The sequence below is a fragment of the Paramisgurnus dabryanus genome, chromosome 2, assembly GCF_030506205.2.
Source record: "Paramisgurnus dabryanus chromosome 2, PD_genome_1.1, whole genome shotgun sequence".
Taxonomy (NCBI): Eukaryota; Metazoa; Chordata; class Actinopteri; order Cypriniformes; family Cobitidae; genus Paramisgurnus; species Paramisgurnus dabryanus.
The window spans coordinates 54,336,116-54,354,192 of record NC_133338.1 but is presented as its reverse complement, the minus strand read 5'-3'; the positions used below and the strand labels follow the sequence as shown (position 1 = coordinate 54,354,192).

Genomic DNA, 18,077 nt, shown 5'->3' with positions numbered 1-18,077 from the left:
CTTCGTCCTGATCATGTAAACAATCCATTGATGTGTTATTAAAAAGTTATCCTTTATCATCTTTGAAGGGACGATACGTAGGATTTACCCCATCTAGTTGTACAATTGTATTTTGCATTCAAACGAATAGTGTAGGCTATTTTGAAATATAAATGAATAAAGACATTGATTTTGATTAATAAAACACTTAAAACCCTACTTACTGTCCCTTTAAATATGAAATATCTGTACAAAGAAGTTGGAGGATTTAACTTTAGCGCCCTCGTGTGGATCTGTGAATGTCATGAGAAAGAAAAAAGTCAGAAGTGAACTTATTATGGGCATTTGTTTACCTTCATAAAGCCAAAAGCGTGCATTGTGTGTTATTCTATGTAAATTATTAGAAAAACATTTAACCAAATTAATTACCGATGTTAAAGGGGTAATATGGCTATAATTATTATCTTATGCAATAATAAATCATGCAAAATAGCTTTTAATAATGGGCTGTATGGTCTGGGTCTGTAATGCATGACTGTAACCACCACAAGAGGAAACATCTCCCTAATATTTAGATTAATAAGTTATCAATTGGGTGAAAACTAATTCAAAGGGCTGTAATTTTAACCTCTTGATTGTTTAAAAATACATGAAAAACATTACTTTATCCCTTTATTTCCCCACGTGAAAATAACTGAGTTATACTATAGTTTTTAGGTACTATAGGCTAGTAAACTAGTTAGATATGCAGTGACTAGCTTACTACAGATTACTATATTGCTATACTATGTTATATTATTATATTGTGCTACAGTTTAGTATAGTAAATACTGACGTATACTACTGCATTTTATCATCATGTGGGAACTACTATATGATTTTGATTAAATAACTATTATTGAATAGTTGACTCTGACACAGCGTTCATACTTTAAATAAGTTTAATGTATCTGTATTTTTACAACCTTGCTAATATCCTCTACATATTAAAGCGTGGTATTTAATGTTTTTAAACACAGAGTTCTCGCGAGGACACGTCTGCGTGATTCCTGCCACGTTTTATTTCGGCCGTTTCTCAATCCGAAGGCTGCAGCCTCCGGAGGTTTCATTTCAAGGCTGCATACGTCATCAAGGCTGTCTAATTTCAGAATATTAACAATTTTAAAGTTTACTATTATTCTTAGTTAATCGTACATTTTTTGCAATATGCTCATGACTGGCGAATGAAATGCTCAGTGTTTTTAAATAAACCAGCCTTGATGACGTATGCAGCCTGCATGTGCGACCTCCGTAGGCTGCAGCCGTCGGATTGAGAAACGACCATCAGAGTTGCGGTAGATGGGCGGGACTAGAAAGAATGAGCACTGATTGGTTGTCTCATGCTTTACGCATCCTCAGGACGCATTCCTATTGGATTGACTCGGCTTCCATCAGAAGTGCAGTGGTTCCGCTTTACCTCAGCTGTGTGTGAGTGTGATTTCTGTGAGATTTGTGCATAGATCGGCGCGCGTGAAAAAGGAGTTGAAGTTAAAGGGATTTACTTCGTCGTTATTATCATGGGCCAGAGGAAAAACCCTCGCACCCACGGCAGAAAAGGTAAAACTTAAGTGTGCACTAAACACATTTGTTCATAATTTGTAATGTAAGTTATTTCTGTACTCATCTTTACTCGTGTAACGTTACTTCTGTATCATCATTTAAACTGTTACATGCACGCGCGAGATATGCACGAGCTGTAGTAGTTGCAGAGTTATTTACTGTATATATGACAAACCTTTCAACTTGTTTTTTTGTTTTGTTATAACTGCAGCGATGAGACGGTGTTTGAATGACAAGGATGTTTTAAATGATATTTAGTGTGATTAATTAGAAACAGTGATACCTTATTTTAGGATATGTTACAATAATAATACAATGTTTTGGGGACATTTACCATGGTATTTCTTAAGTCACATGCAAATGCCATGGTATAAATCAAGCATATGATATTACCATATATAGATATCATCATCACCATACTTTTTGGATACCAGAGTACCATCACTGTACCATGGTAACGCACTACAGTGCCTTTACAAGCAGTAATTTGGCAAGATAATTTATGTAAGAGTGATGCATAGTATGTTTGTTACTGTCAGCATGTTAAAATGTGTATAGTTAACACATTTAATAAGTCTCGCCTTAAAAACCTTACTGACCAATCAGAACTTATTGGCTAACAACGTTGTTGAAGAAGCACTAGTAGGCTAATATTAAAGAATGTATGGGCATTTTTACTAATATTTGAATATTTGACTTTAATTAAGACATGTTTTTGAAGTTTTATGTTTTTTTCATTTAGTCAGAATTTCACAGAAGGCTTATAATTAGGAAATATCCACAACAAGCTAAACTTATATTCTGTATAGACGGTTTCAGCAGTAACAACATAAACACGTGGCTTTCGTGGTCATCACGTAATTTCCGGTAAACTCTGCGAAGAATAAATAACAACAAAGCCCTTTTAAAGTAGTTTATAACAAGCAAAATAAACAACACTTACATTACATAGGAACCAAAACATTTGTTATTTTCAATAAGGTATTTGTTTAAGAGTTCAGTTTCAGCAACTAGTCAGACCATTAAACAAACCAGATGCTTATCGCTATCACTTTTGCTCATTTTCCAGCTCCCCTAGAGTTAATCATTTGATTTTTACTGCTTTGGAATCCATTCAGCTGATCTCCGGGTCTGGCGGTACCACTTTTAGCATAGCTTAGCATAATTCATTAAATTTGATTAGACCAGGGGTCTCCAACGTGGTGCCCGCCAAAGCACATTCAATTAATAGTCTCAATTGTAATATTTATTTATTACATATTTTTTATATTAGCTTGGCTTGGTTTATGTATGTTAACATTTTAAACAATACTAAAACACATCAACAATAAAATAAAATAAAATCAATAAGAAAAAAACAAAAAAGTTTTGAGTAGACTAGACTATATCAAAAAGTAGCCCTCCAGATTGTTTTATTCATTGTGGTAGCCCTTGCTCACAAAAAGGTTGGAGACCTGGATTAGACCATTTAGCGCTCAAAAATAAGCAAAAAGTTTGGATATTTAAAACATGACTCTTCTGTAGTTACATCGTGTACTAAAACCGACGGAAAATTAAAAGTTGTGATTTTCTAGGCAGATATGGCTATGAACTATACCAGTGGTTTTCAAACTGGGGGCCGCGAGATGGTGCCAGGGGGGCCCCAGTTTTATGACATTTTATGAAATACATTAATTTATCAAGAATTCTGTGTAATTAAACCTAAAAAAATAAGAGTACTAACCAAAAGCACAACTTTTTTGTATAATTTAATGTTTTTTTTTTATTAAAATGTTGAGTTTTAGAACAGTTTTTTGTCACAAATTTTCTTTGGGGGGCCGCGAAGGAATGCACCATACACAAGGGGGGCCGCACGCTGAAAAAGTTTGGGAACCACTGAACTATACTTTCATTCTGGCGTAGTAATCAAGGACTTTGCTGCTGTAACATGGCTGCAGGAGGTGCAATGATATAACGCAGTTTATATACTTTGTTCGGCCAAGTGAAGCAGGATATTTGCGTGGTTGCAGCCCGCAAGTAGTTGCATCCTGTGGTCGCCAACGTTTGCTCTTATCAGTTTAGGTGTACATCTGATTAATAATATAGTCGAGAGAGATTAGTAATTTAGTAAGTAATGATCACAGTTAGTGTAAGGGGAGGGGAGACGTTCCCGACAGAGTGATATCACTGAAGGATATATTTACACATAAAAACACAAATTTATTTGATATCTTTTATTAGCACTTTTTTTTAACTGTAAACCATGTTTAGGAAACCTGTTTCCTAATGGCTGTAAGCAAAGACGAGTTAAATAAACAAGTTCAAGATAAACATTCAATTTATTAATTTCTAAATAACTTGCCAAATATGTTAATAATTATGCATATTTAAACTGTATACATTCATAGGTATTAAACTACATGTGGTAAGATTACTCGTAGTGCCCGAAATGTTTTACTCCAAAACATTATAGCAAAAACACATTTCACCTTAAAGTCACTACTTTTATTGTAGTCATAAAGTTTGTTTTTCTGTCAAAAGAATAACTTAATTTAGTTACGAATCAATGCGGAAATGGTAACGCAACAACACGTGTATGATGTGTCTTGTGGTAAAACTGACCAATCAAAGACCAATCAAAATTCAGTGGGAAGAGATCTCTGGATTTGGATCCAGCTCCGCCCCTGGATCTGGATCCAACCCTGCCCCCTGGATCTGAATCCAACCCGCCCCCTGGATCTGGATCCAACCCCGCCCCCTGGATCTGGATCCAACCCCGCCCCCTGGATGTCGTGTTCTGTTCTGCAGTGAGGCGCTACTGAAAAATAGTCTCTGCTATTGAAGTTACCAAGGGGTGCTGCGTAATATCATTGCAAAGTTAAGTTAAAATTGCCTACTTTTTACTTAAGTAGATTTTTAGACCAGTAATTTTACTTGTACTTAAGTAAAATATAATTTAAGTAACTGTACTTTTACTTGAGTAGAATATCTTATTACTCTTTTCACCTCTGAGGCTACCAAGTCTCACACAATTGACCCCATTTTCACGCTCTCACGCCACACATCTATTTTCTCACACAGGCTCTTGCCCACCATTGATATTTTGCAGCTGTACAAAATAGACATTTTGGAATCTTCACATAAATGCATGGTTAATACAGATGTTATTGAGTATTGTATTTTCCGGACTATAAGCCGCACCGGAGTATAAGCCGCATCATGCAAAAATGCATCAAGACGAAAAAACATATATAAGTCGCACTGGACTATACGTCGCGTTTATTTAGAAAATTATTTCACAAGATCCAAGCCGAAGAACACACATTTAATCTGGAAAGACAAGTTATTCAACTAAACAATAGCAGACAGAACAGCAGGCTGAATAGATTTCTGTACGTTAAAGTAATATTATCAGTTATTTAAATGATAAACCATAGCATACAGAACTTACCTGGAAGGTTGAATAGTCTTAATTAACCGAAAAGACAACTTACTTATTTACTTACTTGATGCTTTTATCCAAAGCGACTTACAATTACTATATATGTCAGAGGTCCCACACCTCTGGAGCAACTAGGGGTTAAGTGTCTTGCTCAGGGACACATTGGTGTGTCACAGTGGATTCGAACCCGGGTCTCTTACACCAAAGGCGAGTGTCTTATCCACTGCACTATCACCACCCAACTAGCGTGAAGTTTGCATACTCCGTCATTCCACATCACTGAATCCATTTAATAACATAAATACAGGAGCAGCATATAGCGGACTCTTGCGGCTGTAGACCGTAATGTTGTCTCTTGCCTCATAAATGTCAAAATTAATTCATACTGACTTACAAGGTGCACCTGACTATAAGACGCAGCACCAGACAAGTTATGAAAAAAACGCGGCTTATATTCTGAAAAATACGGTAATTCCTTAGGTGATTCTGGTAATCTGAATCTGGTAATGTTGACAGTGGTACAATAAAGTACATGTATAATGGGACGTACACACCAAACACGATTTCAATGATTTGAGTTTGTAGATTACATACAAAGTCAATGCAAAGACCAGAGATGGGGACTCGAGTTTGAGACTCGGACTCGAGTGCGACTTAAGTCGCACACACAGTGACCTCAGACTCGACTTGAGACTCGTCCTCAAAGACTTCATACTTGACTCAGACTCAAGCCGCGGGACTCGTGAACAATGTTTATTTTTAGGAAATGTCTTATGAGCTCGCTGTTATTCCCCTCCCTCCGTTACCTACAACCTGCCCACGAAGTAACGCGTGACGTATCTGCTCCGCATGCGGCCACACATTAGCGAACAAACTGCATCGGCCGCTGCTGTGCCATTCATCGGAAGCTGTGACGGACTCGCAGTTCACCTCGCATGCGATTCACGGATTAATATGCAATTTAAATAGGGTAAGTTTATCATTAACGTGTTTCTAAGGCTTGCAAATGTTTAAATGGTTAAACAATTTAACCACAAAAAGGCGCTAACGTGAGCAGCGGTTAAATGTGTCCGGTCCAGCTCCAGTCTGGTCCAGAGTTGCGCTACTTTGTGTCATACTGTAGTCCATAAACATACATTTGCTGAATAGAGCCATGAAAAACAACATAACGTTTTATGTGAAGCGCATGTTTATGATGCATCTTCTTCCTGAAGCGCTGTTTGGAATTCGCCCTCCGCCTGTGTGTGAGCATGCGTTTAAGTGCCCTTAGTAGTGCACATGGAGAGAAGTGTTTCAAAAAGTAAGCCAAGATAAAATCTTTCTGTTCTTGACAGGGCACATACACACAAAATGATCTCACAGTATTCTTTTTCCAATAAAAACATTTGTTTATGTTTGTTTATGAAACCAGTCTGTGCTTATTTGTTCTTAAAGGGGCAATAAGTAGGATTTTAAGTGTTTTATTAATCAAAATCAATGTCTTTATTCATAAATATGTCCTCGTTGGTGTCAAATGACCTCTGCCAGTGATCTGACTTTTCTTTGTAAGCTTAGAATTTCTTCTCTTTACTTACATTGAACGGGTAAGTCCAAGGAGGCATCCATATTGTTCCGCCGTATTGATAAACTATAATAGCAGAGAGGGACAAAAAGCACTTGCCTACCAACGCATTTTCAGTCAGAACACGTGAACCAGCTGCAACGGACAAGGAGATCAGCGATTACATAACGGCTACCGTAGTTGCAACACGCATTTGGAAAGGGGAGGAGCTAGTAAGCACTGTTCGTTTGAATGCAAAATACAATTCCACCACTAGATGGGGGTAGATCCTACTGATTGCCCCTTTAAAGAGACAGTAACCTCAATCAACCTACTTAAGCCTGTGTCATTAATGTTAATCAAACAACCCAAGACAAAGAGAAAATCACTTCTATTGCTTTAAAAATAATAATATTTAATTTGTACAATAAAGAGAGTGTTATTATTCATTTAATTCGATTTCTGTACCTAATGCTAATTTTAGACCTTACTTAATGTGCAACTTTGTTCTTTTTTATAAATGTTTGTAATTTCTTTATTTGTTATTAGAGTTTTATTTTTTACAACGAGACTTGAGTCTTGACTTGGACTCGAAATCAAAGACTTTAGACTTGACTTGGACTCGAGCTCAGAGAGCATCTCTGGCAAAGACACAAATAGACACAAACTTGCACAGGCTGATGCGAATGACGCGAATTGGGTGGCGTGATTGCAGCAAAAACATGTGCTATTCGACTTCAAATATTTTCCAATTTGTGCAAGTTTAAAATATATTCAACTTGAGCGAAAAATTTGCATGACCTGAAGTTACTTTCCACGAGTAATCTAGAGTGAGAAACGCAATGCTTCGCGTTTGGTGTGTAAATACAGCATAAAAGCTTGTCAGGCCTAGCAACGGTAACTAGCGGGAGGTGGGGCTTAGCAAAGTGTTGATTGTGTCATCGTGCATGTGTGTGTGTTTGGCTATAACTGTTGTCTCCATATGAGGTTGAAAGAGGGTGTGTGTACAGCCGCACTAAAAATACCCAGCAGGCTCTGCATATATCGGATTGCAGCTGAGCCAGGCAGAGGTGTTTCATGAGCGCAGAAATAAGATTCACTTTCTTTTTCTGTTTTCTTCGTAAAAACTAGAAAGTCCCAAGAATGGGAGAAACTGATGTGGACGGAGCCAAAATGACAGGTAGACTGATGTGGTTCGACTTGGTGTGTAATTGGATGGTGTGGCTTCAGATTTTACATTAGAGTTGTTAGATATAGTGTAACGTTTCATAAGTGGTTGTCAAATGTAATGCTTGTATGTGCTTGAAGTATAAACTTTATCTACGTATTTGTGTGTTTGCATTTTTCATATGTTGTGTGAAGAGATATTCACAAAGAATGAAATGTCTTTTAATAGCAGAAGCTTGTGTGTAACTAATACACTGGCATGCTATTAGTAGTTACATGCTGTTATGGTTTCTCTTATGTGTTAGATGTTTATATAATTCATTAATTTACTAATTAATATAGTTATTATAATGATAATTGTCTGAACTAATCATTGAGAGACTCTGTTAATCCTACGAGACCACGCCCACAGTCATGTAGCCACTCCCCTTTTAAAATAAGTCGAGCCATCCAGGAGAACGTGCATGATTGTCTATGTGTGTGTTTTACATACGGGTGACCTTGTCAGGCAAGTGTAATACAGTCTGTTACATGACGCTGGAGTTATTTTTTAACCCTTTGTTATTCACCTCTGTGTGTGCAACACATTCCCTGCAGACTTTTTTGCATTGAGATGTTGACCTCATTTCATTGTCTTACTGTTACTTACTGTGAATCAGGAAGGGACAAAGCCAGATCATCTAATATTACTACTGCCAAAACTAGTGATAAAAACTGATATATTCAGAGCTCCGTACAAACTTTCTTTACTAAGAGGACTGTAGCCCCTGATTGAGAAATTTAGGAGTGCAAGTAAAAATATTGGGGCAAACCTTAAATCAGCTTGCAATGCAATTTAAATTCTTGCAATTCAGTTTTTTTTCACGGGTTCTTGTGCCACCCCCTGCAAAATGCCACCCTGGGCATCTGCCCATGTTGGCCATGCAAAATGCCACCACTGCACACTTGTGAGCTCACAAGAGATGGAAGGATTTGGTTCGTTAGTTGTTGGTATTTGGGCAGTAAATAGTCAGTGGGATGCTTGTGGACTAATTTTGAATGGCCATTGGGCTGGTTTTGTTACACGGATCTGGCAACCCTGACAGGACAATGATGGAAGTAAAAGCGCAAACGAACGCTGGTTAAAAACATTACATTTTGTCCTTTAATATAAGTGAGTTTGTAATTGTTTAATTGTTGTTGGATTTTCATAAAAATAGTATGAACCACAAATTAAGGATCTGTTTTCAAAGTAAGGGGAAAATCCAGGTTTTTATTACTGTAACAATGCATGTATTACTTTCATATCATAATAGCTTATTTATTTTTTTAATAATGAAAAATGTTAATTCTCATCAAGGTCTAAAGTTGATGATTAAAATGAGTTAATTAATCTGTGGCAATACTAAATTTGTTTGGTTTATTTATATTTTGACAATTAAAGATGTTTTACTATTTAAAAGCTGCACAAACTTTTTTATTTAAGGCTTATAATATCAAAATCAAAAAGATTATATTAGTATAACTCTGTTTTTTTGCACTTTTAAAAGTACACTTCTACATGTGAAAATTTAGTTCTTTATTTAGCTTTAAGTGAAAATCGAATTGGGTAAATATTTATGTTTTTATCTGAATAGTTGATTAATCGAAAAAATAATCGCCGATTAATCGATTATGAAAATAATTTTTAGTTGCAGCCCTACTTAAATTCAATTGAAACAAATAATGATATTAAATTTGAAATGTGTCTTTGACATCTTTACTTGTCATGTACTCTTAATCAATACAGTGTGTGGTTACTAATGTTGGGATGTATCCGATATAAAAGTGGTTAATGTAGCTAATGCAGTTTTCTCAGAAATGGCCTGATATGATCTACACAGTTAACATCTCTCATATATGCTCATATCTGTTTATATACGTGTCCTCAGATCCTCCAGCTGTAAATACAGCTGTTAAGAGCGATAATAAGACTGCAGAACGCCACTCGATATTCAGCTGGCTGTTTGTGTTGGCTATGCTGGGTGTCTGGTTATCTGTGGGAGTCGTCTGGTTTGAGCTGGTTGACTACAAAGATGTGGTTGGTAAGTACGGTTGATTAAGCGCCCTTAGTTATGTCTTATAAAAGCATTTATATTGTTAAATGGTTTATGCATTCGGCCACTGAGACATCACATGGTATTGCATTGTTCTGTGAATCACAAGTCTTCTCTTTTCTCATCTAAAGGCAGTTTAGGAGGACTGTATGATGCTGATGGTGATGGAGACTTTGACATCGCAGATGCTAAGGTTTTGTTGGGTAAGTGGGCTTAAGTTGTATGCATTTTGTTTCCATGCATGCGTGACTGACTGATGTGACAGATACTTAAATGAGATAAAGTGCAAAAGACTCCTATTTGTTTATGACCCAAAGACTTAAAGCGTGTACGAGTAAAGTGAAGTGGTAACAGCTTCATTATCAGCAATATCCGCTAGCAAACATTTCCTGTAGCTATTATGAGTGTTTTATAGCACTTAGGAGGCTTTTGACCGACTCCATCATCTGCAAAGTCTGTGATCTGGATTTTGACAGATGAAACCAGTTTTTAAAGTCTTCTTTTGTTTTTCTTTTCTTTTTATATCATCTTAATTATTCATCACAGACATTTTCAAACATACAGTTAGACAGTGGTTTGCAGAGAAATTAACATATAGATCCACTTTTAGTTTGTATTGTGTCTGAATTAGAGGAGAAGTTGTGGTTCTTTTAACCACAAGTTTCCTCTCGGCCTGTCTACACAGTTAGTAAATAGTTTGCATATCTCAGAATGGTCTGACTACACTTGTATGTTTAAGTATAAAACATGTGGTAGTGAATGATAATATTTCAAGGTCAAATGGATGTATTAGGCCCATTCTGACATGTCCCTGGCAGTTAATTGCATAATAAATGTAACAATAACATCTTATGTGTCTATTTCATTTAAGTGTTTGCATTTATGTTTATACACAGTAAATTTTCTGTAGAAATTACAGTATTACTGGCAACTAGCTGCCAGTAACTTACTGTAGATTTTACATTTATGTTATTTACTGGCAACAGTTTGTTCAAAATTAAATGAACATAAAACATTTTCAGTCTTCATCTTCTACAGTAGATTACTGGCAACCAGTAACTTCACTTGCGGTGTGAAGAGCGTCCGCGCTATTCTCCGAGATGCACTTGATTGCCGTTTTTGCAGTGATTTTTTTTTAACGACCTAGTTAAGGCGGTAGGGTTTCCAAGCTTAGGCGGGCCACCCAAACTGAAAAGTGCTGCGGGAAACCCTGTGCTAAGGAGCGTATCATTTAGGTATTTGGCCAATCCTAGAGAAGCAACAATAATTTACGACATGTGGAGTTATTTAACTACGTTAACACATTGCATTTCACAAAATACACCAAATAACGTTCTTTTTAGCAATGTCACATTAACCCTTTAAAATACTTAATTGGGTACAACATGTTCTTATAAGTATTTCATAATCTTCATCCTTTCTAAATCAGAGAACGCTACCGTGGTCACTAAGGAAAAACCCTCAGGAAAAGATATTTCAGCAGAAGCCATTGTCAGAGCAGCCCAGTCCAAGCTCAATTGTAATGTCATTTTGAGGACGCAGATGTCCTTGTACCTGCATTTTGTGTTTGCTTGCTGTGGTCTTGCTGTTGAAAACTGCATCAACGTATTGTAGAAGACTTGAAAAAAGGCATGTTAGCTTATCAAATGAGGTCTGTAAAATTGCATTGGCCCTTGACATACAAACTTGATCAGCTGTGTAGTGAACTGTGTTGTGGTTGACTGATGCATCACTATGTTTTTCTTTGCATGGTGCAACATGTAACATAAAGGTCAAGTAATGTAATCACTACAGTAATGAAAACGTTTTGTGATTCTGTGATTACTGGTACTTGTAATAAGCTTGCATTAAGTTGCATTACCTTCTAGACTCTTTGCATGTATATAGGCCACAAATACGGCTTCAGTATTCCTGATATTAAAGGAATAGTTAACCCAATAATGAAAATTGACATACCTTAATGCCACCCTGTGTGTATATGGCTTCCTTTCTTCAGCTTTCTTAAGCTGGGTTATTTATCCTGACTCTTCCTAGCTGTAATGGCACTGAATAATTTGATTATTTTGTTTTGTCATGTAATTTGTGCTTGGATGATGCTAATTTGAAACCTGGGAGCTATGTTGGGTCTATTGCTCGTTGCCTACGTAGGGTGTTGTATGTGATAGTGTGTCTTGGATCAGTATGGGATATTGGATTGTTGATGTTTTGGGCCATGTGTTGTTGCTTGATTGCAAACACGGATTTAACTTTTAGGCAAAAATCTTAACTTGCTGTGTGTCCCACATTTAATGCAGATGAGAGAGCAAAAGAAGTGGGGCCAGAGAAGGACAAAGGTATCTAGCATGGGTTCTGTTGACAGATGCACAATTAATTTTTGTGCATGCATGATAATATCCTAAACCACAACTGTGATAAGATGATGTGTTGTGTAACTACCTTTAGCAACACTAAAACAGCTTCATAGTGTGCATGATACCATGCATTTTACTGTGGTCTGTTTGATAATGCATAAAGATGTGGCCACATTTTAGATAAATGTTTTTATGACATTTATCTATGAACAGAATAGACTTTATTTTAAATGTCATTATCTTAATGTCTAGCTAAGACGTTTTACTTTCTTCACCGCTCTCTAAATTAAAACATTCTTAATATAGTTTAGAAAGGTCACAGATTATGGTGTGAATATAAACATCTAAATAAAAATAAATGCTTTAGGTGTGTGTGTTTTAACCTACTTACGTATTATGACCATTATTAACATTACTCAGGCGTAAGACGGCTCAGCAGCTTGGTTTAAATGTTTGCATGGGAAAAGCAAGATGAGTGTCTAGAGATGTGAACTCAGTATTTTGTCCCCTCGTTCTCAGAGCTTCCCACCAGAGACGTTGGGCGAAAGCTAAAAGCAGCTCTGAAGGAGCAGTTACGATTGATTCATGAGAAGATTGAAGCCAAAAAGATCGCCAAATTAGCCCTTGCTGAGGTCCGTAATGTTTTGGCTAAAGAGGAAGAAGATAGACAAGCTGCTCTTGCTGCTAAGAAAGCCAAAGAGGAAGCAGAAGCTAAACTTCGAAAAGAACAAGAACGAATAGAACAAGAGAAACTAGCCATGCTAAAGGCGGAGAAAGAGAGAGCAGAAAAAGAAAGATTGGCCAAAGAAAAAGCGGAGAAGGAAAGATTGGAAAAAGAGAGATTAGAAAAAGAAAGATTGGCCAAAGAAAAGGCAGAGAAGGAAAGATTGGAGAAAGAAAAGGCTGAGAAAGAACGATTGGAGAAAGAGAGATTAGAAAAAGAAAGATTGGCCAATGAAAAAGTGGAGAAGGAAAGACTGGAAAAAGAGAGATTAGAAAAAGAAAGATTAGAAAAAGAGAGATTAGAAAAAGAAAGATTGGCCAAAGAAAAAGTGGAGAAAGAAAGATTGGCCAAAGAAAAAGCGGAGAAAGAAAGATTGGAAAAAGAGAGATTGGAGAAAGAAAGATTGGCCAAAGAAAAAGCTGAAAAAGAAAGATTGGAAAAAGAAAGATTAGAAAAAGAAAGATTGGCCAAAGAAAAAGCGGAGAAAGAAAGATTGGCCAAAGAAAAAGCGGAGAAAGAAAGATTGGAAAAAGAGAGATTGGAGAAAGAAAGATTGGCCAAAGAAAAAGCTGAAAAAGAAAGATTGGCCAAAGAAAAAGCGGAGAAAGAAAGATTGGAAAAAGAGAGATTGGAGAAAGAAAGATTGGCCAAAGAAAAAGCTGAGAAAGAAAGATTGGAAAAAGAGAGATTGGAGAAAGAAAGATTGGCCAAAGAAAAAGCTGAGAAAGAAAGATTGGAAAAAGAGAGATTGGAGAAAGAAAGATTGGCCAAAGAAAAAGCGGAGAAAGAAAGATTGGCCAAAGAAAAAGCAGAAAAAGAGAGATTAGAAAAAGAGAGATTAGAGAAAGAAAGATTGGCCAAAGAAAAAGCAGAGAAAGAAAGATTGGAGAAAGAAAGATTGGCCACAGAAAAAGCAGAGAAAGAAAGATTGGCCAAAGAAAAAGCTGAAAAAGAAAGATTGGAAAAAGAGAGATTGGCCAAAGAAAAAGCTGAAAAAGAAAGATTGGAAAAAGAGAGATTGGAGAAAGAAAGATTGGCCAAAGAAAAAGCAGAGAAAGAAAGATTGGCCAAAGAAAAAGCTGAGAAAGAAAGATTGGAGAAAGAAAAAGCAGAAAAAGAGAGATTGGCCAAAGAAAAAGCAGAAAAAGAGCGATTGGAGAAAGAAAGACTCGCCAAAGAAAAAGCTGAGAAAGAAAGATTGGAAAAAGAGAGATTGGAGAAAGAAAGATTGGCCAAAGAAAAAGCTGAGAAAGAAAGATTGGCCAAAGAAAAAGCTGAAAAAGAAAGATTGGAAAAAGAGAGATTGGAGAAAGAAAGATTGGCCAAAGAAAAAGCTGAAAAAGAAAGATTGGAAAAAGAGAGATTGGAGAAAGAAAGATTGGCCAAAGAAAAGGCAGAGAAAGGGAGAGCAGAAAAAGAGAAACTTGCTTCAAAGAAATCAGAAAACGACAAAGATGAAAAAGTAAAAAGTGCAAAAGCTAAACTAGCTGAGACAGAAAAAGACAAAGAGACACAAACAAAGGAAAAGACAACTAAAGGACGAAAGGCTGACCAATCAGAGAATGAGAAAGATGCAGATGATGAAAAGAAGAAAGATGAAAAGAATAACAAAAAGAACAAAATATCCACTCACGGTCTCCTTAAGTCCTCAAACAAGAGAAACCGAAATTGATGATAAATAATTGAATGTATAACCACATGTGAAGCGATGTAAACCTTTGATTAAATAAAGGTTAATACAAAGTGAATTTATCTCTTTACCTGCAGCAGAAGTCACATTACTAACATTTTATGTAGCGTGACAATAACTCGACTGTTTTTAGAACAGTGTAGCATTTTCAGTATAACTAAATACTGCAGTGCTGTTTTTAGTACAGTGTACACCTTTACAAGTGAAAAAACTGATATTCAGATCTGCTCGGCTAAACTCCATCTTAAGAGTCATTGAGAAGTTCACTCATTTCTGCATATCTGCACGTTTAGATGGTTCATATAAAACGATTCACTGTTCGAATCAATAATTCAGTGATTCATTAAAGTCTTTGTTGTAGAAAAATATTGAATTCATGTTGCTATTAATCATATGAATTAGTGTGGCTTGCAGGTTTTATTAGTTTAGTAAGTCATTTCTGTTTATGTTGACACAAAATCATTTTGTGTAAATATGTTCGTTAAAAATGCAAGAAAGTGCGAACTCAGTATTTGGGCGCTGTGTGAAACTTTAAGATGTGACTTTCCATGCGCAAACACAGAACTTAAACAACGTGTGAATAGCACATTGACAAGGCCCTCTTTTTCGCATCTTCTTTGCTTGTATATTAAAATAGGCAAGGCCTAAAACACATGCAAATGATAAACTTTAGTGACGATCGGAGAAGTGACACTTCTGTCAACTGGCTCAAGCATCGTTCATGTTGGCCCTGGGCCATCGGGCTATCCGTTGTTAAGCCGTGTATTATCTTGGTATATTTTTTAAATAAATGTATATGGTTTACTTTAATAGGTTTAATGTATAACTTTTTGTTTGTCATTTGTAGTTAACTCTAAAGTGAAAGTTGGATTCACTTTAAAAAGTTACTTCAATTTAGCTTAAATGGTGTTACCATTTGAAGTAATTTTTTTATTTTTTTCACCTAATTCTTTTTTCACTTAAAGAATTAGATGCAACTTTCCCTTTTTACAGTTTAAAAGTAAAGTTATTGATATTATTATTAGATTTAATATAGTTAACTTAATTTGACTTGAATGTTTTATCTTGTATCTCATACAGAGTAGTTTGTTAGTAGTTTCTTAAAAACAGACTTTTGTTTTAGAGGCAGCAAAAATGTTGGTTGTTGTTTTCTGAACAAAAAATTATACAACTGAAATCATAAAATGCATTTACGTGAGTTCAGCATTGTGACAGACTGTAACAAGGGACATAAACAGAGACAAAATGTCCAGTTCTGCACACAGATTGTCCTCTGTTGTTATTGGAGAAAGTCTTTTTGCATTGTGCTGATGTTTGTTAACATCTTACATAAAGCAACTCATGTAGGTACAACGAATGTTGACCACGCACACACCACCGATCATATTGATCACTTATCTGTTATTATAAGATAAGTATTGTGTTATCTGAGCCAGTAAATGAGATTGTATGACGTAAGATGAACGTGCTAAAGTATAATGAGGATTAACTTGCATATACAGTCATTTATGAATTAATTTAATAAATGACTGAATGTCATGGATGTCTAGCACATTTTTGCCCTTTGTACACTAGTACACTAGTACTATAGTGTACTGTATATGAATCTATAGGAGTATTTACATTTAAAATGTAACTGGTTACTGTTTCTTTTCAGCTGATTATGTTTGAATTACATTACGGTTTTTGTTTATATTGCAGTTTACTTAAATAATATTAAAGTGTGACAAGTGATGTTTTGAAAGTGCAAATATTTGAATGTAGTCTCTCAGTTGATCTGTTTATGTTGTTGTGATCAACCATGTTTTTCTGGCATTATTTAGTTTTTAGAATGATGTTTGAGACTTTATAGGGGTTTGTTGTAAACACATTGCTAATTTCTTGTCATTGCATATATGGGTCAACAACACACAGTACTGGTATTGTGTGCTGGTAACATGGACAATTAATTAGTATTACAGTCAGAACATCAGTATTATCTGCAAATTAAACTTTTTCTAATTTCTGAAAAAAAAACATCTTCGGATTAACATCCTCACAAACATAGTTTTCAAAAGAATAAAGAATGACCATTTGATTTGTGGTGTGTTGATATCATGGACAAATGATGTCTAAATCTGGTGCTTTTTCTAAATTTGGGTGATAAAATCTCTTTGGTTCCTCTCCCAATGTAAATAGGATACATATTTAATTTAGCTTTTACATTTTAATATACATTTCAACTGAAAGGTGGGCATGTGATTTTGGACTAGTATTGCGTTTTAACCTGTACAGTATATGTGTTTGCATAGAGTATCTATATTTTCCAATGTACTACGCCCTGTCAGTAGTGATTTCGTTTAATACCTAAATTATTTAAATTAGTTACCTATATCTTAGTTATTATAGGTATGGTTTTTGGTCTTGAGTTTAGACAGAAGCATGCATATCATACTGTTTAAACACAGATCAGTGTTTGTTAAAAAAACTCTTTTAATCCTTTAAAAAAGTTTATTAAGTATGTTCATTGAAAAAATTATGTGTGTCGAGATGTTAAATTACTGTAGGTTATTGATTCCAATAAATGTGAAATCTTTTTCCTAAAAAAGTCTGGTTGATACATGACCTGGTTTGTGTGTGTGTGTGTGTGTGTGTGTCTGAATGAAGGTTATTGTCATTTATTTATCTTGTTATAAGAAATAAACTACTGTATAGGGACATTGTTGCTATTGATTATATGTGGAGGTTTACCAGAAGTTGCATTTAGTCCACAAAAGCCATTTGTTTTTGTTAACACAATACGGGTTCCTGAAATGTTAAGGCAATAGGCAATGTTACCACAGTAGGTCCCCTTTTGGGAACGATCCCATAATCAATTCCAGGAAGTGTTTGCATTCACACAGAAGGCACTCTGGACATTTTTGGGCAATTTTCTGGGAGCAACACACTGTGTGAAAGATATTCAAGTGTGAAAAAGTCATAAGAGTTTAGTTCTATTTCATTGACTTAAACTAGAACTAGGTAACCATGTCAGGTGTGTATATTAATTCTGATATAATTAATGATATTTTTATTATCATTCTTCACTTACTTGACATCTGCCACAAAATTTTACCTGACAGTTTTAAACCAATATAAAATTAATAATCACTATTATAAGCTACCACTTTAACCAAAAGTTACGCAGTGCGGCTATAGCATGTCGTAGGAGATCTGACCCTATCAGCTAAGCCTGGTTTCTCCTCCACAATTGGAGTTTTGGTTCTTTGCCACTGTCACCCTGTCAGTTTGCTTAGTAGAAGACTGCTAACATTAGCTTAGCTTGCTGTATATGTAAAACTGTACATGGTAATGACATATCGTGAGACAAAAAAAATCACGCACATCCATGTCAAGTACGGATGTAGGATCGAATATATAGTACAAATAACAAAGAAAAAATCTGCACACTGAAGAGCTCCCATTTATATGATTTATAATCTTATTACAACGCTAAAAACAAAGTTGTGACTGCTTAGTTGGTGCTAGGGGTGGGCAATATAGCCTCAAAAT

At 35.7% G+C, this 18,077-nt stretch overlaps 1 protein-coding gene across 4 annotated transcripts in view; it reads left to right on the top strand.

Moving 5' to 3' along the window:
• The first annotated feature begins 1,416 nt into the window (after window positions 1–1,416).
• unm_hu7910 (un-named hu7910) overlaps window positions 1,417–18,077 on the top strand; it is a 34,559-nt gene continuing 17,898 nt past the window's right edge. The window contains exons 1-7 of one of the 4 annotated variants that reach the window (XM_065261768.1): window positions 1,436–1,575; window positions 7,671–7,719; window positions 9,617–9,769; window positions 9,913–9,984; window positions 11,211–11,300; window positions 12,076–12,114; window positions 12,652–16,562. In XM_065261768.1, coding sequence (XP_065117840.1) covers window positions 7,683–7,719; window positions 9,617–9,769; window positions 9,913–9,984; window positions 11,211–11,300; window positions 12,076–12,114; window positions 12,652–14,528 — 2,268 coding nt within the window. In that variant the 5' untranslated portion in view covers window positions 1,436–1,575; window positions 7,671–7,682 and the 3' untranslated portion in view covers window positions 14,529–16,562. Of the gene's footprint in view, window positions 1,576–7,670; window positions 7,720–9,616; window positions 9,770–9,912; window positions 9,985–11,210; window positions 11,301–12,075; window positions 12,115–12,651; window positions 16,563–18,077 lie in introns of those variants that run through there. The other 3 variants (XM_065261766.1, XM_065261769.1, XM_065261770.2) reach the window with 3 other exon arrangements.